The sequence below is a fragment of the Sturnira hondurensis genome, unplaced genomic scaffold, assembly GCF_014824575.4.
Source record: "Sturnira hondurensis isolate 20B ecotype Veracruz unplaced genomic scaffold, ASM1482457v3 Scaffold0006413, whole genome shotgun sequence".
In the NCBI taxonomy this organism is placed as follows: Eukaryota; Metazoa; Chordata; class Mammalia; order Chiroptera; family Phyllostomidae; genus Sturnira; species Sturnira hondurensis.
Genome location: NW_028079044.1, coordinates 26,285,219 through 26,312,516, shown reverse-complemented (window position 1 = coordinate 26,312,516; position 27,298 = coordinate 26,285,219). Strand labels below are relative to the sequence as shown.

General features: G+C 38.2%; 1 protein-coding gene across 5 annotated transcripts in view; it reads left to right on the top strand.

Moving 5' to 3' along the window:
- RGS22 (regulator of G protein signaling 22) overlaps nt 1-27,298 on the top strand; it is a 116,494-nt gene that overhangs the window by 76,117 nt on the left and 13,079 nt on the right. For all 5 annotated transcript variants that reach the window (XR_005066801.1, XM_037048273.1, XM_037048275.1 and 2 more), the window contains 8 exons: nt 4,649-4,741; nt 8,657-8,829; nt 9,669-9,831; nt 12,132-12,290; nt 13,353-13,421; nt 15,661-15,822; nt 21,714-21,893; nt 25,822-25,974. Coding sequence is in view for 4 of the 5 variants with exons in the window: in XM_037048273.1 (XP_036904168.1) it covers nt 4,649-4,741; nt 8,657-8,829; nt 9,669-9,831; nt 12,132-12,290; nt 13,353-13,421; nt 15,661-15,822; nt 21,714-21,893; nt 25,822-25,974 (1,152 nt within the window). In the remaining variant the exon portion in view is untranslated. The remainder of the gene's footprint in view (nt 1-4,648; nt 4,742-8,656; nt 8,830-9,668; nt 9,832-12,131; nt 12,291-13,352; nt 13,422-15,660; nt 15,823-21,713; nt 21,894-25,821; nt 25,975-27,298) is intronic.

The following is a 27,298-nucleotide window of genomic DNA, read 5'->3' as shown; positions in this document are numbered from 1 at the left end:
CAAAGACTTAAATTGGTGTCATTTTCAGTTCTTTGTACAAGTATGTTAGCAGAGATGAATCTGAGTTTTGGCTTCCTGTGAACCAACAAAACATGCCGCGATTATATCCCGGCTTTGTCCCTTCTTGCTGTTTTTCAGCAGCGGCCTTAATTTTGATTAATGAACAAAGCCCGTTTGATTTTAGGCTGGATGAGTTACGGTAAATATTATACCCGTGGAAAATATAAACATTTCCCATGCATGGTGGGGAGCACATTCCCTGACTTCAGTGCAGCCACGTGAAAGCACCCCCAGATGTTCATCAGGTCAGGTCGCTTGATTGGATGGGCGTTTCAACGCGTCTTTTTTCATTCCCAAAGAGGTCATGTTAAGCCTCAGTGCTTGAATATTTTCACTCTCCTTATGGACGGGTGGAGGAAATTCCTTTAAATATTTATTTTGAATCACAAATTAAAACCATTCACGGGTATTTTTTATATTAAGCTAATGCACGTGCCCTGTTCATGAGGTCATTTCAGGTGGGACTCTGCTGTCTTTGTATTGCTCTTCTTTGTTCTCATCACCCCAGCAACTCCTCAGTCATGTCCTCTCCCAGGAAAGATAGGTTAGGTGGTTAAGATAAAATCAATACTGAAACACCTTGGATAGAGTTACCTGATTGGATCGTGACTAAAACAATCCTTATGGCTTACTCAAGTCAATGACCAAAATAATTAAATTTTTCTTTCTGATCTCTCTTTTTTTCTGAAAAATTAGCATTGTAACCTTTCTACTACAAAAATATAAAATTACACTGGGAAAATTAGGCTATCATATGAAAATTTTAAAAATCTCTCTACTTGATTTTTAATATATTTTACTGATTATGCTATTATATTATATATTTATGCTGTCCTAATTTTCCCCCTTGTACTCCCACCTAGTCCCCTCATTCCCTCCAGCAATGCCCGCCTTAGTTCATGTCCATGGGTCATACTTATAAGTTCTTTGGCTTCTCCATTTTCCATACTATTCTTAACCTCCCCTGTCTGTTTTCTACCTACCAATTTGTACTTCTTAATCCCTGCACCTCTTCCCCCTCCCAACTGATAACCCTACAAATGATGTCCATATCTATGATTCTGTTTCTGCTTATTTGTTTCGTTTGTTTTTTTAGATGCAATTGTTGCTAGTTGTGAATTTATTATCATTGTAATGTTCATAGTTTTGATCTTTTTTCTTAAATAAGTCCCTTTAACACTTCATAATGGCTTGGTGATGATGAACTCCTTTAACTTGACCTTGTCTGAGAAGCACTTTATCTGCCCTTCCATTCTAAATGGTAGCTTTGCTAGATAGAATAATTTAGGTCATAGATACTTGATTTGCATCACTCTGAATACTTCTTGCTAGTTCTTTTTAGCCTGCAAAGCTTCTTTTTATAAATCAGTTGACATTTGTATGGGAACTCTTTGCAAGTAACTATCTGCTTTTCTCTTGCTGCTTTTAAGATTCTCTCTTTATCTCTAAACTTTGGCATTTTAATGATGATGTGTCTTGGTGTGGCCCTCTTTGGGTCCATCTTGTTTGGGACTCTGTGCTTCCTGGACTTGTATGTTTATTTCCTTCACCAAACTAGGGGAGTTTCTTTCATTATTTTTCCAAGTAAGTTTTCAATATCTCGCTCTGCTCTTCTCCTCTGGCATCCCTGTGATTTGGATGTTGGTGTGTTTGAAGTTGTCTCAGAGGCTTCTTAGACTATCCTACTTTTTTTTAATTCTTTTTTTTCTTGTTCTGCCTGAATGTTCTTTTTTCCTTATGTTCCAAATCATTGATTTGATTCAGCTTCTTTCACTCTACTGTTGGTTCCTTGTAAATTTTTCTTTATTTCATTTAGTGTAACCTTCATTTCTGCCTGGGTCTTTTTTTATTCTGGTGAAGTAGCCAGTGAGTTCCTTGAGCATGTTGAGCATAACTAGTGTTTTGAACTCTGCATCTGATAGATTGCTTGTCTCCATTTTGTTTAGTTCTTTTTCTGGAGTTTTGTTCTGTTCTTTCATTTGGGTCGTATTTCTTTGTCTCCTCATTGTGGCAGTCTCTCTATGTTTGTTTCTATGGTTAGTAGAGCTGCTTTGACTCCCTGTCTTAGTAGTGTGGTCTGATGTAGAAAAGTCCAGGTAAGTTGTATGGGGCGGAGCCCTAGGTAGTCACCAGGGCAGGGCAAAGCATGTGAACTAAGTTGACGAAGTCTCTGATATGGTGTTGCCATTCTGTGGCTCTGTGTGGGGGAGGGCTCAGAAAGGGACAGCGTTGCTGCCTGGCCTCTGGAGTTTTGTCTGGGAAGAAGCTGTTCCCTGGCACTAGCCCTGATGCTAGACATTTTATTTTCTTCCCGTATGCACCTGGTGTCCTTCCAGCTGCTGCCCTGGTGCTGGAGCCCAGAGGGAGTGGGTCTACATAAGCTCTAAGTCCACTGTGAGCCCTTTAAGAGGAGACTCCTGAGAATCCCACAGTTTCTTCTGCTGCCCCAGCCCTCGCTGTTTTTTACAGTCAGAAGTTATAGGGACTTGTCTTCCCAGCACTGGAACCTTGGTCTGGTGGTCTGCTATGGGGCTGAGATCCCTCAGTTCTGAGGTATCCCTCCCAAATTTTTGTCTACCACACCTGGATGTGGGACCACCTGTTCCATGTCTCCACGTCTCCACCCCTCTTATCTGTCTGGATGAATGTGACTTTTTAAATTCCTTGGTCATCGACCTTACACCTCATATAGCTCAATTTTCAGATGATTCTGGGTGATAGTTGTTTTGTAGCTTAGTTTAATTTTTGCTGTGCTTATGTGAGAAGGCAAGCCATGTTTATCTATGCCTCCATTTTGACCACAAGTCTCTACTTCTTATTTTAATGTAATGTATAGTCTAGAGAAAAATGGATCTGAGATATGGTCCTGGGGTGATAAAGATTTAGAATTATAACTGAAGTCCCTAAAACAAAAGGTTTTGGCCTTAGTAATTATTCTTATAAAAATGTGTGGGACGAATTATACATTCTTTTTAATAAGAGGAAGAGTAACACTCTCTTAATTTCTAGAAACATCCTTAAATTCAGCCCAGAGATTTCCGTACAAGTCCAGCTGATTGGATTAGATAGACTCTCTTCCAAAAGGGATAACCAAGGAGACTACTCAACTAGCCAAACCGATTTTTTCCCTGCAACAGAGAAACAGAGAATGATTTTGTTCTCCTGACTGTATCAAGTAGTACAATATACCCTCTGAAGGCTGCGACTAACCATGCAGTTTAATTAGATGATTAATTTTCTCCTCTCTTGCTGCACCAATAAAACCTTTGCTCACTGACTAATAACAATGGAGTCTGGCCACTTCATGATCTTCTGAGGATCACGTGGCCCCTACGTCAGTAGTGCCTGCCTTCTGTTACCCTGTCATAATAAACAGAAACTGGAAATGTGACCCAGCATGTTTCCAGTGTTTGTCAGTTCCCAAGGGTTTTTCAGAAATGAGGAGGGCTTTTGGTGGCATTATGTCATCAATTTTCAAACTTTTTCATGTCATAGCACACATAAGCTACTAAAATTCTGCAGCACATTAAAAAATATATGTTTAGCCAATCTTACAAAAATAGGTATAATTTTGATTAGTTTACAAAAATAATAATTATAGTAATTACCTACACTTTTTGCTCCAAAGTGACATTTTATTTATTTATTTTATTGGTTTTAGAGAGAGAGAAAGAGAGAGAGTGAAACATCAATTTATTGTTCCACTTATTTATGTATTCATTGGTTGATTCTTGTATGTACCCTTTCCCAGGATCGAACCTGCAACTTTGGCATGTTGGGACAATGCTCTAACCAACTGAACTACCCAGCCAGGGCCACAACCTGACTTTTTAAAAAGTTACTACCCAGGTTACTTTTTAAAAAGTCAGGTTGTGGCCCTGGCTGGTATAGCTCAGTGGATTGAGCGTGGGCCTGCAAACCAGATGATTGTGGTTCGATTCCCAGTCAGGGCACATGCCTGGGTTGCGGGCAAGTTCCCAGCAGGGGATGCACGAGAGTCAACTATACACTGATATTTCTCTCCTTCTCTCCTTCCCTTCCCCTCTAAAGATAAATAAATAAAATCTTTTAAAAAAGTCAGGTTGTTATACTTGTGCATGAAGATTGCTACTACCAAGAATTAATCAATCAGACACAATCTTATCATATAATATGACCAAGAAGATGCAACTCTATTATACAACATATGTATTTGTGATTCAAGACAGGGTATTCACAATGGAAAGCCATTGTTGTGTTGACTATTGTCACTTTTTTATTTGACAATCTAAGGGAAAAGAGGTCAGTGCCCCTGACTGAGTAGTTGGATATTGCACATTTTAAAAAATCTTGTGGCACACTTGTTAAAAATATATCCCTAGAAATGTAGGTATTTTTTACTGTATACATTCAAAGTCTGACTTTGCTATAGCTGATGTTTTTTCCTATGCTGGTCATCGTGCTTTAGCCTTCAAGCTAATTTACTTTATTAGCAAGTGCATTGGTTTCTTAGCCCACTGTTACTAGCAAATTCTGCATTCTTTCTCTATTTTCTCATAATTCACATTCTATTGATGTTACAAGGGTTTTTTTAAAACTATTTTATTAGGTGAACTTGGTGGAAGAAACTCGACAGCTAGACTCCACATGCTTTAGAAAGCTACAGGCTTTGCATAAAGTGACACTTTCCAAGAAAGCTGAGGTAAGACGGTAAGACACCTCTCTACGTAGAAAAATGAATTTACATCCTGGAGAGGATTAGTACTGCATGTATTGGTGGGGGTGGGGGTTGGAGATCATATATTGAGGAGATCCTATCCTGATAATGTAGGGGATAGGCAGTCTCATTTTTCTGCTTTTTCTTTACTTAGCATGCTACATTTGGTAAGTGTCACATTTTACTGACACATTTAATGACAAAGCAGATAAGGTAACACCAGGAGCCGAGCTACTTGTTTGCCTCACCTGAGAGCCCACAAGCCACGTCATATTCCTTTGAATGTTATTATTTTCTGTATGTCAGCAACTCTGTTTGAGGTCAAGTCACAAAAGAGTTAAATTGAGTTTTTCAAACATAAAACGAACTGTTTTATGATATCAATAGGCAAAATATTTTTAAATAAGGGAAGAGTTTGAGGAAGTCAGTAAAAAGACCACGGGATTGACTAGGATATGAAAACTATTATTTTGATACACAAATTCAAAACTTTTGGATTGGCTAAGTAAACCATGATAGATCTATAAAGCAATAATATTAAATTGTATCTTCATTAAAATGACAGTTTAGATTCATATTTACTGACATGGAAATGCTCAGTAAATATGATATAAAAATGTAAGGAATAAAAACACAGGTATTGTATGATCTTATTTACACAGTTGAATATGTATCTCTACATGTATACATATATGAAAAGAGGTATCTGTAAAATGTTCACCAAATTGTTAAAGACAATTAGCTCTGAAGTTCCAACCAAGATAGAGGCATAGGTAGATACACTTTGCTTCTTTACACAACCAAAAGAAGGACAAAAACAAATTTAAAAACAAAAAATAACACAACTGCCAGAAAATCAAACTGTGTGGAAGTCTGACAACCAAGGAGTTAAAGAAGAAACATTCTTCCAGACTGGCAGGAGGGTCAGAGATAGGCAGCTGGGTGGAGAGTACTCACGGCAAGGCAGCAGTTGGAGGACCAGGAGGTCCCACATTTGTGTGCGGATAAACTGGGAGGAACAACTAGGGAGCGAGACAGACCATGTAACCCATGGTTCCAGCCCAGGAAAATAAAGCCTCAAAACCTCTGACTAAAAAGGCCTGTGGGGGTTGTGGCAGCAGGAGAAACTCCAAGCCTCACAGGGGAGTTTGTTGGAGAGACCCACAGGGTCCTAAAACATATACAAACCCACCCACCGGGGAATCATCACCAGAAGGTCCAATTACTTGTGGGTAGTGGAGGGAGTGACTGAAAGCTGGCTGAGAGCCAAGTAAGTGGCATTGTTCCTTCTTGGACCCCTCCTCCACATATAGTGCCACAACACAGTGACATGGGTTGCCCTGCCCTGGCAAATACCTAAGGCTCCACCCATTACTACATAACAGGCTCCCAGAGATTAAAAAAAATATGACCCAAGTGAAAGAACAGATCAAAGCTCCTGAAAAAGTACAATTAATTGATGAAGAGATTGCCAATCTATCAGATGCAGAGTTGAAAACACTGGTAATCAGCATGCTCACAGAAATGGTTGAGTATGGTTGCAAAATAGAGGAAGAAGTAAAGGCTATGAAAAGTGAAATAAAGGAAAATGTACAGGGAACCAACAGTGAAGGGAAGGAAATTGGGACTCAAATCAATAGTTTGGAGCAGAAAGAAGAAATAAACATTCAGCCAGAACAGAATGAAGAAATAAGAATTCCAAAAAAAAAAAAAAAAAAAGAGGAGAGGCTTAGGAATCTCCAGGACATCTTTAAACATTCCAACATTTAAATCATAGGATTGTCAGAAGGAGAAGAACAAGAACAAGAAATTGAAAACTTATTTGGAAACATAATAAAAGACAACTTCCCTAATCTGGCAAAAGAAATAAACTTCCAGAAAGTCCAGAAAGCTCAGAGTCCCAGTGAAGTTGGGCCCAAGGAAGCACACACCAAAACACATCATAATTACGTTACCCAAAATTAAAAATGAGGAGAGAACTTTAAAAACAGCAAGAGAAAAAGAGACAGTTGTGTACAAAGGAGTTCCCATGAAACTATCAGCTGATTTCTCAAAAGAAACCTTGCAGGCAAGAAGGGGTTGGAAAGAAGTATTCAAAGTCATGAAAAACAAGGACCTACACCCAAGATTACTCTATCCAGCAAAGCCATCATCTAGAATGAAGGGTATATAAAGTGCTTCCCAGACAAGATAAAGCTAAAGAAGTTCATCATCACCAAGCCATTATTACATGAAATGTTTAAGGAACTTATTAAGAAAAAGAAGATCAAAAACACAAACAGTAAAATGATAACAAACTCACAACTATCACAAACCAATCTAAAAAACAAGCTAAGCAAACAACTGGAACAGGAACAGAATCACAGAAATGGAGATAACATGGAGGGTTATCAGTGGGGCAGGGAGGGGGGAGAATGGGGGAAAAGGTGCAGAGTAAGAAGCATAAATAGGTAGGTACAAAATAGACAGGGGGAAGTTAAGGATAGTATGGGAAGTGGAGTAGCCAAAGAACTTATATGCATGAGCCATGAACGTGATCTAAGGGAGCAAGGCATTGCTGGAGGAAATGGGCGTACTGGGTAGAGAGGGGCAAAGGGAGAAAAATTAGGACAACTGTAATGTTAGAATTAATAAAATATATTTAAATAAAAAAATAAAAAAAGAACGTGATCCTTATTAGAAGCACCTTTCTTTACTCTGTAACTTTTGAAATTAAGTTATAGATAAAAGAATGTTTTATGTTCATGATATATTGTTAAGAAAAAGAACCAAATTATAAAACCATATGTAGTTGTATAGTCTATCTTCTTCTTGTTCTATGTAATCCTCACCCATGGGTATATCCACTGATTTCAGAGAGAGGAGTGAAGAGGGAAGGAAGGAAGAAAGGAAGGAAGGAAGGAAGGAAGGAAGGAAGGCGGGAGGGAGGGAAGGAAGGAAGGAAGGTAGGTAGGAAGGAAGGAAGGAAGGAAGGAGGGAAGGAAGGAAGGAGGGAAGGAAGGAGGGAAGGAAGGAAGGAGAAAGAAAGAAACATTGACATGGAAGAGAAACATCGATTGGTGCCTCCTTTATGTGCCTTGACCTAGGATCAAACCCACAACCTAGGTGTGTTCCCTGACTGGGAATTGAACCTACAACCTTTCTTGGTGCACAAGCTGACACTCCAACCAACTGATCTACCCTGCCAGAGCATTTGTATCTTCATGTGTAGTTTCTTCATATGCTGTTTTTAATAAGCTACGTATATGTAGACCAAAAAGACTACACATACTCTCACACACACACACACACACACACACACACACACACACATATAAATGCTAATGGTGGTTATCTCTGAATGGTAGTATTATGTGTGCTTTTTGTTTCCTTTTTACTACAAAAGATGTTACTTCTGTACTAACAAAAATAATAATATTTACAAATAAGTATATAATAAATGTTTACTAACTGTTCCTCAAAATAAGAGAATGGAATGTAAAGGAACAAAAGAGAATTTGTTATGAGTTAGAACCAGATTGTACATTCTTTTTTAAAAAGATTTTTATTTATTTATTTTTAGAGAGATGGTAAAGGAGGGAGAAAGAAAGGGAGAGAAACATTGATGTGAGAGAGAATCAATGATTGGTTGTCTCTCGTCTTGACTGGGGACCAAACCTGCAACCCTGGCATGTGCCCTGACTGGGAATCAAACCAGTGACCTTTCGTTGTGTGGAATGACATGCATCCAGCTGGGCCACCCCTGCCAGGGTTAGATTCCAGATTCTTCACCCAGTTCTACCATTGACCTACCTATGAAATGGCATTGGCCTAACAGTTAATTTTTATTTCAGCTCATTTTACTTTGAAAAATGATTTGTTGTGTTTAAGAGAATTTTATAAAAAGTATTATTTCACTAGGATCCTACTCGTGAAATTGGAACTGGTATTTCACAACATCCTGATATCTCTAAGGAAACACAGTACTGGAATAATGTTCCTGCAGAATATAGGCATTTTACTTTTGACGATCTGCTTAAAAACAAACTGGAGTTTGAACATTTCCGTCAGTTTCTTGAGGCTCATTCATCAAGGTAAGGAACATAACCATTGTAAAATGTATTTCCCTCTTGAAACATCATTTTTTTCTAAGCTACTTAATTTTTTAAAGCTGTATAGATAACTTTCTGTTAGGGAGTGCATGAAAAAATAGCATCCTCCAAAGTATTCTTTTAAGTGGTTAAATAATATTTGTTGATACTTTCATCATTGGCTAAAACTAAAACACCAGCATGTTTTATCCTTTCCATTTTCTGCTGTTTCTTTTGCATTCATCTAGACAGGCGCTATTTTTGTTTCTGAGAAGTGTCTCTTTTATATTCCACTAAGCTATTGAAATTAATGCAATATTTTATCATTTTTGTTAGTTAACATATAAATGAAATGTAGTTCTGTACAGAACCTTGGGGCCTTGTAACATATTCATCTAATATAAACTGAAGCATTGATCATATTTTTTTCCAATAATTTTTCTCCCAAGTTAGGAAAGATTGGTTAGACTTGGGAGCCACATTCCACATACATAGTTTCCCTTCATTGTGCTGAGGATTATTCTAAATTTCGCCTGTTGCCAAATAGACGTGCAATAGGTGGGTGTGTTCCCGTGTCTGAAACTGACAGTTCTAGTCCAGAGAACTCTGAGACCCTCCCGATAATGGTGATAGACTTTTTTCTGATCCCAGGACTTCTGCTATTCATTCATATGTTTAGTCAGGATGCAGCACAGAATTGTACTCATTAGTTTCATGATCTAATCACTCTTGCTAACTAGTCACTTTCTAAGTTCTCTCAAAACAATGGCTTTGTTTCGTGTTTAGTAGAACTGAGAGAAATGAACAAGAAAGGCTGAACTTTGTCCTTGTTTTCGTTCTAGTATGGACCTTATGTGCTGGACGGACATCGAGCAGTTCCGAAGAATGAATCACAAAGATCAAAAGCAAAGGGAGGCAAAATCTATGTATATTAAGAACAAATATCTTAATAAAAAATATTTCTTTGGACCTAACAGTCCTGCTTCTCTACGCCAGCAGGACAAGGTATAACATGAAAAGATATTTCTATACTGAAGCAATTTATTATTATTTATTATTTTTTGCCAACAACCCGAAAGTCATTTTTTTCATTTGCTTTTAGAACTTAGACAACTTTGATATCTCATTTTTTAGATATTTACATGTATCACAAAAAATGTTTTTAAAATGCACTCAAGTATTATGTATTGTAAAATGTGTTATTTTAAAAAGTAATTTAAGGATAAAAATAACCTTTATATAGTCACTCATCCACTCATTCAGCCTGTGTGAGTGCCTGTGATGTGCTGATATGCTGGACACTCCGCTGGGAGCTCAGGATGCCTGCGCAACGAGGCGACTGCATCCTTCCCACAAGCAGGGAAACAGCCAGTTTCAGCCATTAAGCTGTACCTTGACCTCTTTTCTGTTCTTCTATTAACTGGTATTACTCCAAACGTAATTAATCTTTGAAAAATCCTGTTTGCCATTGTATTGTCCCCATAAACTATTTTCATTGACCCGGAACATAGGTTTGGCCATTTTGTTGGACCAAAGTCACATGGTCTGAATCACAACTTATTAATAACCATGGTATTATTATTTACAGAAAAAAATTCATTTTGGGATTCAGCAGTGGGTTTGATCACATAAAATATGGCTCATATTTTATGATTAAAAAATTGCAATTATTTATTTAGTTTGAAGTTTGCTAGTACTACCATCTAGAGATTAAATGATAGCATTTGATTTTTTTATATTGGCAATTTAAACAGATGCATATTCTGATGGCATACATTTATAAGATACAAATCTCAGATTAATGTGAAATTCATTAAATTCAAGAAAAATTCAGAGATATTTGCAAGTAGAGCCTACCAAATTAAAAAGCTCGATCTTTGCAGGGAGAAGTAAGCAGAAGTCCTTAGGAGTAAGAGGGATTAGAAGTAAGATTAAGCCACCTTAACAAAAATACTTCGCCATTAGTTCCCTGAGATACAACCTGGGCTGTGTCAGCAACAGAGGTTGGGTGTCTCACTGGGCACAAGCATGAAATGGACACATGGAAAGCATTTGTTCTCTGTTTGGCCTGCGCTGCATTGTGTGAGGCTTAGTGGTGCCCATGCTCCTGTGTGAACCCCCCATAGGGTAACATGCTGAGCACTTAAAATTCAGTAGGAGAAGTCACCTGGTGCTGTCATAACAAACGATTGGGCTTACTCCAGAGGGGTTCTCCCAATAATTCTTCTTCCTCATCTTTGTCTCTATGTTTATTTTACTTATGTTTTATACTTAAGGATATTCAAATCACATTACGTTTTATATAGACCATGCTAGTTCTGATTCCAGTTGTGTGGCCAATTTGCTCTTAGCTTAACAAAGTAGTCTGTTTTTCTTTTTCTTCTCTTTTTCTATTTCCTTTTTTAATACAAAAACAGTGTCATTGTTAATGTTATTTGATTAATATTAAAGGATGGCTAGGAGGGTTTCTCTTTTGTTTTCATTCAACCGATATGCTAGTAGGATTCGTTTAATCAAAGGAGAGCTAAGAAGAAGGTAGTTTTTTCCAATGAGCCGTCCAAACGTCTCAAGTGTAAAGTGTACACAGGAACGGGGGGAAAACAGAATGATCTCCGGAAGGAAATAGCCGTTAGTAGCTTGTCGAAGCCAATAATTATGCCAAAGGACGATTTGGGCCACAAAGAAATTGTGTTTTATAAAAGTTGCTGCCCGTTCAAGTCAGAGACCATGGGCTGTGTAACCCTGCCTTCCTCTCCTTGCCGCCTCTGCCTCCTCCTCCGCGGTTGTTGGAACAGCCCCACATCATTGCAGCAGCCTCCTGCCATCTCCCACCTGGTATTTGTAATGTCCGCGTCAAGGCTGTCTCTATACTGAGCTTCATTTTCCTCATGAACAAAAGAAAGTAGTTTCTCAAACCTGTCACTTCGACCAGAATCACAGATTCATAGATTATTAGACTGAGAAGAGAATTTAGGAAACTAATATACTGGTGTCCTCATTTTAGTTGAAGATAGTGAAGCCCTGGAGAAAAAATGGCATTGCTTCTAGTCTCACAGGGTACAAATCCCATTGCTGTGTTTTTTGAAACAACCCTCACATAAACTGCAATTTTCTCTTTGGTGTTAGCAAAGGTATTTTTCTTTACCATACACAGTAGAGCCAGGAGATAGTCTTACAGAAAATGAAAATTGTGGCACCTACCAGCTGCTCAGCAAATGTTTGGGGTGAATGAATGAATTAATGAGTATTAGTGTTTCTTTACCAAAACAGAAGTTTGTAGTTTTTGTTTTATTTTATTTTCTTAGCTAATGAATATAAGTGGTGGCTGGGGAAGGATTCTCCATGAGCAGCTTGGTGCACCTGTTCTGCTTGAAATTCAAAAGTGTGTCCTACATAGGCTGGAAAACGTGTGGTTGCCATTGTTTCTTGCAAGTGAACAGTTTGCAGCGCGTCAGAAGATAAAGGTATGTGTTGGCACTACAGTCTTCGCGTGGTAATGGACCGTACCTCTCAGAACTTCAGGTGTACACACTGGTTCAGCCAGCCAGCCATCATACTTCTATGGCATCATGGTTAGCAACATGGAATCAGACTTCCCAAGTTTTAACCTCAGCACTTCCATACATCAATTGTACAACTCTTACGTTTTGTAACCTTAGTTTATTCATTTTAAAAAATGGGGTTAATAAGAGTAAGTGCTGCACAGCACTGCTGTGAAGATGAAATGAAATGATATATGTATAGTTTCTTAGCATGGTGCCTGACGCACAGCAAACATGCAAATATTACCTATTAATGTAGTTGTTTTTTATATTATTATTATTATTATTAAGTCCTCACATAAATGAGCAAGGATATTCAAGGAACAGTACTTAAATGAATTATGATGATTTAATACTATAGAAAACTATGAAGATTTCCATATAATTCCATATAAAATGAAATTAAAATATAAATGGAGATTTCCACATGTGTTGAAATGAAAGATATTATTTGTTGAGTGAAACAAGCAGGATGCAGAACAATATATGGAAGACAATTCCGTTATAGATTTACATCTTTATATGTGTCTATTGATATGTTTCTATCTCTGTCCATCTGTCCATCCCTCAGCAGTAACCTCAAGAAGTGTCAACTGTATTTTCTGCCTCAGTTGGAGGACTTTGGTACTCTCTAAAATTGGTTGTGGTGAGAATATAGCATGAAAATCTGGGGAATCCTCATTATCTCTTCAGTTCCACGTGGCCCAAAGTGGAACTATCATCTGCTTTTAGGGCAGTACAGTTGGCCAGTATTATCTCTGTCTGCAGAAGAGGAAACTGTTGAGAACAGAGAACTTGAGCAACTCACCCAGGGATCTGGACAGAACTTCCATTTCTAAGTCTGGTCCTTTTTCTGCCGAATTGTATTATCTCTTATCTATGCTGACCTTTACTTCATTTTTTAAAAGCTTCCAAATTAGTAAAGGATTTCAAAACTTTAGACATTCTAGTAATTGGCATAAAATAATTGGTTTTGCTTTTTAGGTACAGCTGAGAGACATAGCCGAAGAGCTCTTACTACAGAAGCATGACATGAAAATTGGGATTTGGAAGGCAAGTAATTATTTGTTATAGTCTTCCTCCTGTAAATTCTGCTCTGTCCAAGTATTATTCTCCCTCTTGTCCAAAAGCCCTCATTGTAAACATTGTGTCCTAAGCCACCAACTGAACTCCAGGCTGGTGGAATCTAGTGGAAAATGTGATTTGACCGGAGCCACCTAACACAGTTCCTCCCGTGCTCATCTCCAGGAGTATCTGATTGGACTTTAAATATGTATTTTATTTATTTTACGTGTGAGATAAGCTCTCACGGAATATTGAGATAAGCTCTTCATTCCAGCATATGGTAGCTTGTTTATTATGCAAGAGGATTGAGAGTGGATTACGCAAAACGAATGAGAAACCTGTCGCAGCGTCAGCAGGTTAAATCAGTTGCCTTGGCCCTCTTTGCTTAGAATTGCATTTTAGCTTTAGCAGCATTAAGATAACTATTATTTTGGTGATTATTTAAACCACTATAATATAATATCTTACTAGATGCTTACTTCTTAACAAGCATGATAAACAGTTTTCTTTTTGAGCCTACAAATTTATGAGTATTTATCCTTCTTCAGGTCTTGATAACTTATCAAACTAGACCCAGCTGACCCACTGCAAACAAAAATAAAATTTTATTTGTCTGTTAAGGAATATATATATCTTAGTGTCTGATTTTTCTGTATTTTCCTCTTGAAAGGAAAAACAACTATTCTTATATGTGTCTTTTGCTATGTTTTTATTGAAATACTAAGTACAATGGGCTTATATTTCATAGTATTATATGTTATGTATTATGTTATTTTTTGTAAAATTACAGGTTTTAGTTAAATTACTAAGTTTTAATACCTTAAGAAGCAGGTCTTAAAACATTATTTGCTGAGTGGGTTTTAAACAAACACTTTAGTCTAATACACAGTTGTTCCTATTTATAGGGCTGTAACTCTAATACGGACCACGTGGCAAGGGTCCTAACTCCTTGTCCAGAGACCCCAGCACGTGCCTCCCCCCAAACGCAACAGGCAGCTAGTGCCTTGTCTAGTGAGGGCCCCAGCGTCCATCTGCCCTGTCTGGGGCTGCCTTCCATTTTCTGTTTCCTGCTCGGATGTCGCCGGCAGACCCTTCTCTGCAGAGCTTTTCCTTCTCTAGGCGGAATCCGCTGCACCTTCCCTTGTGTTCCCACGGCACATTTTATGTAGTACTCATTTTGATGATCATGTATGACTTGTTTCAAGAAACTTACTGTATGCACTGTCAGTAATGGGTATTTATCATGTGTTTTGTTTGACTACTCCTATAATTCCTAAGTTCACCTAAAACATTGCCTTCGAATGATGCATGGTTGTAGGCTACACTCAGATTTGGGGAACTTCAATAAAACTTATCCATTGAAAAATCTACTCAGTAAATTCAGTGAAATCTCTTTTTGCCATCTGAGAAGCTAAAGGAGGATAAATATGTGATCTAAAAGACGTAGACATCTTAAAATTATGCAGATATAAAATAAGTAGTACCTTCAAGCATCCCTAAAATGCCATTGCTCCTTGAGGCCTCTTTGTTAGGGAAGGTGAATCCTCAGCCAGAGGACGTGTGTTATTAAAAAAGTGTATTTGTAATTATTTCTTCTTATTAGTAATTCTTGATAATAATTTGCTATTAAAATAATATAAAGAGGTGTCACCAAAAAACATGATCTGTCCAGGATAGAATTATAGTGAAGTTCCACAGTAAGTTTCCTATTTAAATGAATAGACGTAATCACTAATTTTTTCCTAAAAATTTGAAAAATATCTTAAATGTTTAACTCTTTTTAGTTTTTAAAAGGCAGGAGGATTATGTGTTAATCTAGACATATAGTATATGAAACCACAAAATAAATAATACCATAACAATATATAATCATATGATTTTGATTATTTTGTTCTGTTTAAGCAAACTCATACTGTGCACTAATGTGGGTTTTCACCGTAGTCTCAAACTGTAATAATTGTTAACATTCTCAAACAGTGTAGTCATAAGTAATAAATCATCTAATCATTTCTTTTTCTTTCTACCTCTTAACAAAATGGTACCATAAAAAATAAAAGGAGACAAAGGGGAGAGGAATGGAGCGAAAAAGTTCCCAAATTCTGTTGTATGTGGCCATTTCAGCAGCCAAAAGTAAAGGAGAGAGAAGTCGGTGACTTTTTAGTCTGGCAAATAACTTTTTTTACTTTTGAGAACACAGCTAATTTTCTGTACTCCCTGTTTTGGACAGCCCGTGGAGAGTAAGTGGATATCTTCATCTTCTGAAATCATTGCTTTTCGTAAAGCATTATTGAATCCAGTTACTGCAAGACAATTCCAACGGTTTGTGGCTCTAAAAGGAGATTTATTGGAAAATGGGGTGCTCTTTTGGCAAGAAGTACAAAAATACAAGGTATTTTACTGAGAGCAGGAGAAAGTCACCTGTTTTTGAGGAAGGGATCCGTTAATGTATCAGATTCTTAATTGTAACTTTATGTAGAAGATATCCCAATTTTGCCACCTTCATACCAATATGAAAATATTGAGATATTTGTTTTTCTATTTTATATTATTATTATTGTAAAATGAGGCATAAGAGTGAGCCCTAAATCATAGTATAGGTTTTTCAGGGCGGTCCCATACATTATGATCTCATGAGAATCTTCCTGAAAAGTTTTAACTATATTTTGGCATGTCACTTATCTGTAAATATACTATATAGATTTTTTCCCCTGAAGGTATCCATATTCAGTACTTTACCCAAGATCTCTTTATAAAATTCCCAACCATATTTACCACAAAAGTAAAGATAGTGGATTATAGATAAATAGACCAACAGAACTGAGAGAGGTTTTTCTATTAGAAAAAATGGCCAAATTTATAGCAAAATAAATAAGTAAAAAAACAAGTGGATAGGTTCAAAAGCATTTTGTTTTCAGGTTTAAGTGCTTAATGAAATCATATAGAATGTTTGCATTGAAAATGAGAAAAGGACTTCCTAGGTTATACAATCTAAACTTGTACGTTGTTTACATAGGAATGCTCTCTAGAAACACCTAAGAGTAGTCACCCAGCCTCTGCTTAAATGTTCCCAGGAGCAGTGAGCTCATTTCCTTGCAAGCAGCTTATTTCATCCCATTATAAAAGTAGGGAATAAAAATAAAGCTGGAATTTCATGGGGTAATGCTTTCAATTGGCTTATAATGTGAGCCTGTATTATGTAGTATGAATACTCTGCAACATGTATATTCTGTATAGTTAGCAGTTGCTCAATAAAATCTACTTCTAAACTTTATCCAACATACCATGAAGCAGTTTTCTACCCTTTTCTGTTATCAACAGTTTTTGTGCTATTCACAACTTAGAAATTTTCTCAGAAAAAAATATTTTGAGATAAGTGTTTCAAAATTTGTCACAGGATAAGTAGTATTAAAATCATTTTTTGAGAATTAGAAAGGAGGTAGTGTCTGTTTTCCAGAATAGGCAATTATTATGAGTGGGTAGAAGTATTTTCAAGCTTATATAAATATGAGTAAGTCCCACCCTGGTAAGACAAGAGGTAACAAGATAAATCTTCCAAGATAAGTATTTAGTAAACCAAAGACACATATTCAGTCAGCCCTTAGTTTTGTAACTCTTCCTTCTTCAAGGCTGCCTTGGTTTTCATTTAGGTATCTTTTCTGCATCCCAGAATGAGGAACTCTAATACTAGGTGACTATTAAAAGTCATGCTATAGAATTGAATTTGTACATTCAATAAGCATTTATTAAGTAGCTAATGTGCCAGGCACGATGCTAGATTATAGGAATAAAAAGGTGAATACAGTGCACGGCCCTCCCTCAGGGAAGGGGAGATCCATAAAACTAAGTAGTATTGATTATGGTCTGTGTTCTAACTTGGTGTCCCCACAGAAAAGAGAGTGACGCAGGGAAGGTGGCAGGTCAGGGAAATGTCCACAGATGGGATGGTACTTGGATTGGGTCTTGAGCATTCTACCTAAGTCTTAGTGAGCTCCCTTTTATATGTTCTACTCTTCTGAAGTGTTTGCTATCTGCCAGGTAATGCTTTTCATGTAATAACTAACTTATTCTTCATAAGAATCCTGTGAGTCTGGCCAAGATGGAAGCAGAGGTAGATACATTTTGCCTCCTTGCACAACCAAAAGAAGGATAGCACCAAATGGAAAAACAAAAAAATAATCAGAACAGCCAGAAAATCAAACTGTATGGCAGTCTGACAACCAAAGAGTTAAAGAAAAGACATTCATCCAGACTGGTAGGAGGGGCAGAGATGGGCAGCTGGGGAAAAGAGGATGCATGGCAAGGTGGCTTCTGGCAGACCCAGCAGTCCCACATTTGTGTGTGGATAAACCAGGAGGAACAACTGGGGAGTGAGACAGACCACACAGCCTAGGGTTCCAGCATGGGGAAATAAAGCCACAAAACCTCTGGATACAAAAACCTATTGGGGTTACGGTGGCAGGAGAAACTCCCAGACTCACAGGAGACTTCACTGGGGAGACCCACAGGGCCCCAGAAAATGCACAAGCCCACCCACTTGAGAATCAGCACCAGAAGGACCCAACTTACTTGTGAGAAGTGGGAGGAAGTGACTGAAAGCCAGCTAAGAGCCATGCAGGCAGCATTGTTCCCTCTTGTACCCCTTCCACACATACAGAAAAAAGCTCCAGAAAAATATAACTAATTGATGGAGAGATAGCCAACCTATGAGATGTGCAGTTCAAAACACTGGTAAACAGGATGCTCACAGAAATGGTTGAGTATGGTCACAAAATAGAGGATGAAGTGAAGGCTATGAAAAGTGAAATATAGGAAAATGTACAGGGAACCAACAGTGAAGGGAAGGACATTGGGACTCAAATCAACAGTTTGGAGCAGAAGGAAAAAATAAACATTCAACCAGAACAGAATGAAGAAACAAGAATTCAGAAAAAAATGAGGAGAGGCTTAGGAACCTCCAGGACATCTTTAAATGTTCCAACATCCAAATCATAGGGTTGCCAAAAGGAGAAGAGGATGAGCAAGAAATTGAACACTTATTTGAAAAAATAATGGAGAACTTCCCCAATCTGGCAAAGGAAACAGACTTCCAGGAAGGAAGTCCAGGAAGCTCAGAGAGTCCCAAAGAAGTTGGGCCCAAGGAAGCACATACCAAGGCACATCATAATTTTTCACCCAAGTTGAAAGTTAAGGAGAGAATCTTAAAAACAGCAAGAGAAAAGGAGAGAGTTATCTACAAAGGAGTGCCCATAAGATGATCAGCTGATTTCTCAAAAGAAACCTTGCAGGCAAGAAGGGGCTGGAAAGAAGTATTCAAAGTCATAAAGAGTAAGGACCAACATTCAAGATTACTCTATCCAGCAAAGCCATCATTTAGAATAGGAGGGCAGATAAAGTGCTTCCCAGATAAGGTCAAGTTAAAGGAGTTCATCATCACCAAGCCCTTAATACTTGAAATATTGAGGGGCTTATCTAAGAAAAAGAAAATAATCAAAAATATGAACAGTAAAATGACAACAAACTCACAACTATCAATCATGGAACCAAAAAACAAAAACAAAACTAAGAAAACAACTAGAACAGAAACAGAATCCCAGAAATGGAGATCACATAGAGGAATATCAGTGGAGAGGGGAAGGAGGGAGAATGAGTGAAAAGGTACAGGGAATAAGAAGCATGAATGGTAGGTACAAAATAGACAAGGGGAGGTTAAGAATAGTATGGGAAATGGAGAAGCCAAAGAACTTATACGTACAACTCATGGACATGAGCTAAGGTGGGAGAGAATTTTGGAGGGAGGGATAATACAGGGCAGAAGGGGAAAAAGAGGAGGAAAAGTGGGACAACTATAATAGCATAATCAATAAAATATATATTTAAAAAATCCTATGAGAGCAAAGCTGTCATTCTCACCATTTTACAGAAGCAGCAGCTAAGGCACAGGAAAGTCATACTCCTGACATCACACAGCTAATGAAGTGGTAAAGCTAGAGTTTGAACCAAGCCTTTCTGCTGCTTAAACTCATGTCTCGAACCAGTAGTGGTTATAGTAATAGGCAAAGAGATGGCTTCAGTGATTTACTCAAACTGTGAACTCTAAAAAACTAGAAAGAATCCAGATGTTCAACAAGACCCTGGTTACTTAGTTATGATACATCTATCCAATAGAACACTCTGCAGCCAGTAAAAATTATGCCACAAGAGAATAATCAATGATGGGAAAGATATTCATCTTAATTGATTTTTTTAAACCTAGCTACTAGAAAACAGTATGATTTCATCTAAAGTGGTGTGTGTGTCTCCACAGAGAAAAGACTGGAAACATATATTTAGTCAATAAACACTTATTGAGCATGTACCAAGGGCCAGGCTAAATCCTGAGAATCCAGCTGTGGCCAAAGCAGCCTACAGGGCCATGGGCAGGACAGACGAGTGACTAGTGATCGACAGGGCAGTCGCAGCAGTGTGCTTAGTGCAGGGGTGAGAGAAGCACAGGCTACCAGGGAAGGACCAGGGTGGGCATCACTGCTGGACTAGGAGTCACAGGAAGCTTAGTCGGGAAAGTATCTGATGCCGAAACTTTTAGGACAGGTGGAAGTGAGCCAGGCGAATGGCATAGTTAGGGCAGAACAAGGAGGGCAAAATCAATTTTGATTCTGTCTAAATTCTATCCGTTCACTCTCAAAATTAAAACCATGTAACTTCACAAATATCTTTTCATTTCATAAGCCTTATACTCCATAGTTATAAACCAGGCTCACCAAATAATTATTTTGATAATGTCACCAGTAATGGCAAAAAAAATACATTTTTGGTAACATGCCAGACATGTGGTATAAATAGACCTTTTCTGAGGGGATACTAAATTGAGTAAAAAATGCTAACTGTTGTCTTGATGTAACATATCAAGCTTTTTTTGTGTATAACTTATGCCAAACTGTATGTGAAGTTTTATATGACAAGCACTAGAATTTTCTTTTAAGAGTGTCCATAAGACATGAATTATTATAATGCCTAGCATACAGTGAGTGCTTAATAAATGTTGGCTCATTTCTGCCCTAGAATTATATTTCCAAATTTGTGTGCCTTCCAATGATTTAGACAGCAATGCCTTTAACAGACAAGTGCCATAATTTAAGCTAAGCTACATCTTTATTAAAAAAAAAAAGATAGCCCTGACCCTGGCCAGGTAGCTCAGTTGGTTAGAGCATTATCCTGATACACCAAGATTGTGGGTTCTATCCCCAGTCAGGGCACATAAAAGAATCAAAGCCCTGACCAGTGAGGCTCAGTTGGTTGAGCATCCTCCTGCAAATTGAGAGGTCACGTTCGATTCCCAGTCAGAGCACCCGTCTGGGTTGCAGGTTCGGTCCCAGTGCCCAGTCAGGGAGCATACCAGGAGTGACTGATTGATATTTCTTTCCCACATCAATGTTTCTCTCCCCCTCTATCTCCTTTCCCTGCCCTCTCTTTAAAAATAAATGAATAAAATCTTAAAAAAAGAATCAACCATGCATGCTTAAATAAGTGGAACAACAAACTGATATTTCTCTCTGTAATAAGAATAAAAAAATTTTAAATGATAGTTCTATATCTGTGACAAAACTGAGTCTTTTCTATGTACAATCACTATTTTTAAGTTCTTTAACAATAAAGAGGGTAATATAATATAGGTTAATTGAAAAAACACGGAGACATATGGACACACCTGTTACCACCAGCACATAGCTTTTGTAGCTTGCCTTTCTGGCCCTGAGTCCCCCTGGGGTAGAAGCAGTTCCAGTCGAGCTTTTGCAACGACCTGTAAGTTGGGTTAGGTGCCTGTTCTCAGTGCTCTCCTAGAATGCTGTGTGTACCTTTATCATAGCACTTACTATCTCCAATTGTAGTGACACGTTTTCATGCTTCTCCTCTAGTAGAAATTGAGCCTTTTAACAAGCATGTTCAATGTCTTGGAGCTCAACTACCTGGCTGGCATAGAGCAGGCACTCAATATAGATTTGGTAAGTCAAAGTGGACACTAGATCTCTTCCTTTGCCTAGGAGAAGCAACCAGGATATAATGAAACCTGTATTTACGTAAGGCATGTTCACTAAAGACTTAGGTTCCTCAAACCCAAGAGGAATAAAAGGTGTAATTTTTAAAGATAGCCTTGGCATGCCCCAGTGCCCTCTTGACCTGAAGTTAAAGTGTGTATATTAGCTGAAAGACATCTTGGCACTATTCTGTAAAGCACTGTAGTGATGCATTAATTATATTGTTCTACCTCTTCTCCTTGCCCAGGACTTGTGCCACTCTCACTGTGAAGAGTCCATCATCCACAAGAAGGTCGTGACTATTATCAACTGCTTCATTAATTCCAGTATTCCCCCAGCTTTACAAATTGACATTCCATTGGAGCAAGCCCAGAAGATTATTGAGCACAGGAAGGAGTTAGGGCCGTATGTGTTTAGAGAGGCACAGGTAAGAGGTCTCGGCACGTGGCTCGGCATATCTTAAACTAGATTGACAATCTAGATATTCTTTTAAAGCTTCTGCATTATTAGCATTTGGCAAGACTCCAATCCTCCTAATACTGGGATTTATCCTATTTAATTTAAAAAATACTTGCCTAAGCTAGAGAACGTAAGAAGCTAGTCATTGACTCTCCTGTTGTTGATAATATACAACAAACATGATTGTTAAATACTACACTTTGAACTCACATGTTATCGTTTCTCATTTCTAATTTATAACACCAGCTAATTCCTCCTTTCTTTCCCACCATTCATATTTCCTTTTAAAATATCTGCTACCGCAAAAATGTGTGGAATATATGTGTCCCAAGATTTGTGTATTTTTAAAGATTGGAGCATTCACATAGCTCGTAAAATAAGCGAGAGAAGATTTAAGTGCCCGACCAACATAAAGTATACAAGCTTGTGGAAGGAAAGTCATGTCTGTGAACCTGCTCACGTTACTTCTTTTTAAGATAAATAATAGAAAACAGTGATTTGGTGAACATAATTTATTTGCATTTTGAAAAGCCTTTTACTGATGTTGTTCCTGAAAAATGATTAAGAAAAATAAATTATAATAGAGGGACTGGGGAAAGCCGTGTCAGGACGTCAGTGATGTGAAACAGAGATTTAGGGCATGATTGCCCTTGAGCATGGAAAAAGGCCATTACTCCTTAACGTTCATTTGTGAGCCAGCTGTGTTCTAAGTCCTCTGAGGAACTGGAAGTGGACTCACAATCCAAATCATGCATTAAAATAGGGGAAAATATAGAGGAATGATTGAGCATGTGCTAGAGAGAAATAGAGAAAACACGGTGCCAGAACTGTAGCATCTGTTAACGAAGAGATCTGAGAGCTCGCTTAGCCTCGTCTGGGCCTGCCAATCCCCAGGCCAGCAGGGCCTTGCCCACTGGATCAAAGACCCTGGGTCCCACGGTGACCGTCTGCAGCTGCTTACACTGGTTGGTTTGCCACACTGTCAGCAATGGCGACCGTGAACTTGATTGGAATCCTCTGGTTTCTGCCTTCTGCCTGATTTCCTAAAATGTAGGCCCAGGCCCATATCTTAAATATGAACTTTGGAGCGTGAGGAAATAAAGGAATCTTTATTTAGAGGCCTTATCCCACCAGATCTGTTATTCCTCCTGCGTTTCCTACAGAAGCTCAGAGAAGGGCAGCACCTCCTACGAGCCAAGGTCTGGTTGCCCTGTTCGTGTCTTCCCTCTCCTTCATCCCCTTACCCTGAATTTCTCCCTTTGTCCCCTTGTTATGTCATTCTGCCTGCTTTTCTCCACTTCATGGCACTGCCTCAGTCCTTGCATCTGCAAAGTCTCACATTGATTACCAAAATCCCCTGCCTGTAGGCTCTCTCAAAGTTCATTTAATTTGCTTTCAATTTCAATTACCCCTCACTGTCCTCTGAATGAAGACCATACTCCTTCCCACAAGTCTCTAACCACATCTCTTACCATTTATCTCCCAGTCCTACTGAAACATTTATGGTTCCATAAAGTGGCCTTACCCTCTTCCCTCCTGAGCTTTCTGCAGTGTCTTCTTCTCTTCCTTGTGCTTTTGGGACATCCTGTCTTTGTCCCTGTCAGAACACTTATAATACAACATTGAAAATGATTATTCTGCCCTGGCTGGTGTAGCTCAGTGGATTGAGCGCGGGCCTGTGAACCAGAGAATCGCGGTTCGATTCCCAGTCAGGGCACATGCCTGGGTTGCAGGCCAGTTCCCTGCAGGCCATTTCCCAGCAGGGGATGCACAAAAGGCAATCATACATTAATATTTCTCTCCCTCTCTCCTTCCCCACTAAAGATAAATAAATAAAATCTTAAAAAAAAAGAAAAGAAAATGATTATTCTCATGCTGGATTTTTCCCATTAGATGGTAAGGTCTTTGAGCAGGGCCTGTCTCACACTTTCTTTTGCACCCTGAATGCCTGGCACAGAAGAGGCATTCAAGAGTATGTTTTTTATCCTTACCCAAGGACATGCTAGGGAGAGGGGAATGGAACGAGGGAGAGAGAGAGAAAAACATTGATGTGCCAGAGAAACATCAATAGGTTGCCTCTTGCATGCACCCCGGGCCAGGAACCTAACCTGCAACCCAGGCATGTGCCCTGACCGGGAATCGAACTTGCAACCTTTCCATTTACAAGACAGTGCTCCAACCAATTGAGCTACACTGGCCAGGGCATCAGTTACATTTTTGAACACGTGAATGAATGATGTGAGAAGAGATTTATCATAACAGGAAAGAGTAAGATCAAATTGGAAATGAGAGCAAAGCTGGGTGCAAGGGCTAAACAGTGAATTAAAAACTGTTGCCTCTTTTAGTGTTGTTATCAGTGTAGCTTCCGCCTGTTCCCACTTGCATCCCTCACCACTCAGCCAAAGTTCTCACCACGGGACCTTTTCACCATTGTCCACCTCTTGGCCATCAGCAAAGTAGCTCTTTGTTTATTAGAACATTTCCTTACCAACAGTTTGGTTATCTTTTTAAGGTTCTGGAAGTACAGGGTAATGTTGGTAAATAACCCATAAGTCATTAACCTAAAATCTTAGCTGCAACTTTTAGAAATAGAGCAGTTTTATGCCTGCCTTTGAAAACTTCTGTTAATTAGGTGACTTTTACTGGGAGGCCTTCTAGATGGAAGTAAATATATTTGAGAGTGGGAATGACTCACAGTTTGGGGCGATAAATGAAAATTTGTTGATAGTTGATAAATAGAGAAGGAGGGGTATTTAAGTTTAAGACGTTCATATGAAAATTACCATGATCCCTGAACATTGGAGCAAGGGATTCCTGAATAAATGCCTGGCAGGTAAACGAAAAAGATTTAAAGGCCTGTGTTTTATCAAGTGAAGTAGCTCTGGCTTTTGTGTTCATAGTCCCAAGAGGCTACAGAGTTCAGTGACAAAATTGCATTTTAAAAGGAGTCAATAATTTTAGAATTACTAATAATATCCATGTACAGAACAGAGGAGTAATGAAACACACCAATTCAGGACTCTGCTGATCACTGCAGCATGTACTTTTTCAAAACTTTTCTTTTCCTCTGAAGAGTTGGCTTGGAGCCTAATGGGATGGCTCATTTTTCTCCAGGGCATTAAGGAAAGGCCGTTCCTAGCAACAAAATGTTGGACTTGATCTGATGTGGCAGGTCCTACCTTCTTGGAAGTAATGTGTGTCTCTGGAACTAATGGAAAAACTTGGCCTGGGAACTTGAGCAACAATTCTTATCTCTATAAATATCACAATTAATCACTTACTGTAGAGTGTCCTCATAGAAAGCATTTGTCCGGGATACCACTCTGCTTTTTAAATGTTACTTTTCTTGCTCTCACATAAAAGAGAGATTGTATCATTTAAAAGTTACTCAAGATTTATTCTTAGATCTTAAGCCTTGTTTAAGAGCTTTTCCAGAGGTAAACGGTATTTCCTTTCTCTAAAAGAAGGGCAAGGGGAAGGGGGAGAGAAGTTCCCCTTGATGGACAGAATATTTGGAATACTTGCATAAAACAGCAGTGTGTGGCAGATCAACTGGTATGTGTTTTAAAAGAAAACGTAAATTTCTTATTTTAAAAGACCTAATGGATTCTTTATTAATACAATCAATTGCTTAGGGAAACATAAAGAATAAAGTGACTTTTAAGTGTATTTAAGAATTTTTTTTTTAAAGAAAGACGTCTCATTGGCAGTAAAAACCATTGATGATAAGCATGTGCTGAGCCAAACTGTACCAAGATGTCCGGAGACAGTAAGTTGGAGGAAGCACACTGTATATTAGAGATAGAATAGTTAATCCATTATTATGGTGAATTAGAGTTCAAAATGGTGCATTTGTATAAAATTGTAATTGGAGACATACTTTGTTTTTTATACAGATGACAATTTTTGGGGTTCTGTTTAAATTTTGGCCTCAGTTTTGTGAGTTTAGGAAGAACTTAACTGATGAGAAAATTATGAGTGTTTTAGAGAGAAGAAAAGAATACAAGAAAAAGAAATTGGCAGCCACAGAAGATGAAAAACTTACAAAGGTGAGACAAGACTCATTTGGGGTTTAATCAGACTTTTAAAAAGTATGTGATATGTGTAAATTCATAGAGGAATTTGCGCCAGAGAAAAATACAAAAGTGTCACCAAATACAAACTTTGGTGGCTTTTAAGTGTTCAGTTGCAGGTTTCAGACTTTGTTTTGAATTCCTTAAAATTCATCTCAAACATCGCCTTTTCTCTTTGAAGCCTTCCTTGGCAGTCCCCTTCACACTTAAGGAACTCACACCCACTGTGGTCACATGTCAGAGCCTCTCTCAGAGAACACTTTCTATTGTCTTATGGATATGTTTTTGCGTGTTTTGTCCTCACTGGACCGAGACCCTCGAGGACTGTGTCTGGCTTCTTCTTCTGTGTTTTATAAGCACTTACACTGGTGTCTAGCATGTGCTCAATTCTTAACAATTGTTCATTAATGAATGAGGACAGCACCTTCAGCATTGCAATTACTGACTGACACATTGAGTGTGAAATTTACAAATATGGATCATAAATTGTTCAGACGGCTTACTTGTCTATTTGTCCACTCATTCATCCATTCATCTACCCATCTTTCGGTATATTCTCTAATTTACTTGAATCGAGGAGGGGTAACTGCTCCCAAATGATGTATTTTATCATATTTATAAGTTTATGCCTATTCTATTTCTAAAAATTAAAAGATGTCGGCATAAGAGCATCCAAACCTGTAAAAAAATATAAGAGCTCATTAGAGTTGATTTGAGCCAAATTAAAATATTCCCAGAAGTGAGATCTCAACAGGCAGAAAAATGCTTCATAGTATGACAGTTTGCAAGTTTTTAAAAATGTATTTGGAATTAGAATGGAATGTAAGGAAGTAAGGAAGGTTACATGAAGGTGGGATAAAGCACAGCAGAGATTGGATTATAGGATGGTTAAGATTATTTGCTCTTTTGAGGGTGATTCCCCTTCCAAGGAGTCTGAAATAGAGGCATTTCAAAGGGGTGTTAACCTAGATGCACAGGAGCAATACACAGGGCTAGTTTAAAGTAAAGATACACCTTTTACTACAACAAAGAAAGAAAACTTCAGGCCAATATCACTAATGAACATAGACGCTAAAATCCTCAATAAAATATTGGCAAATCGCATCCAACAATACATCAAAAAGATCATACACCACGACCAAGTGGGATTCATCCCAGGGATGCAAGGATGGTTCAATATTCATAAATCAGTAAATGTAATACATCACATAAACAAAAGCAAAGACAAAAACCACATGATCATATCAATAGACACAGAAAAAGCTTTTGATAAGATACAACACCCATTTATGATAAAGGT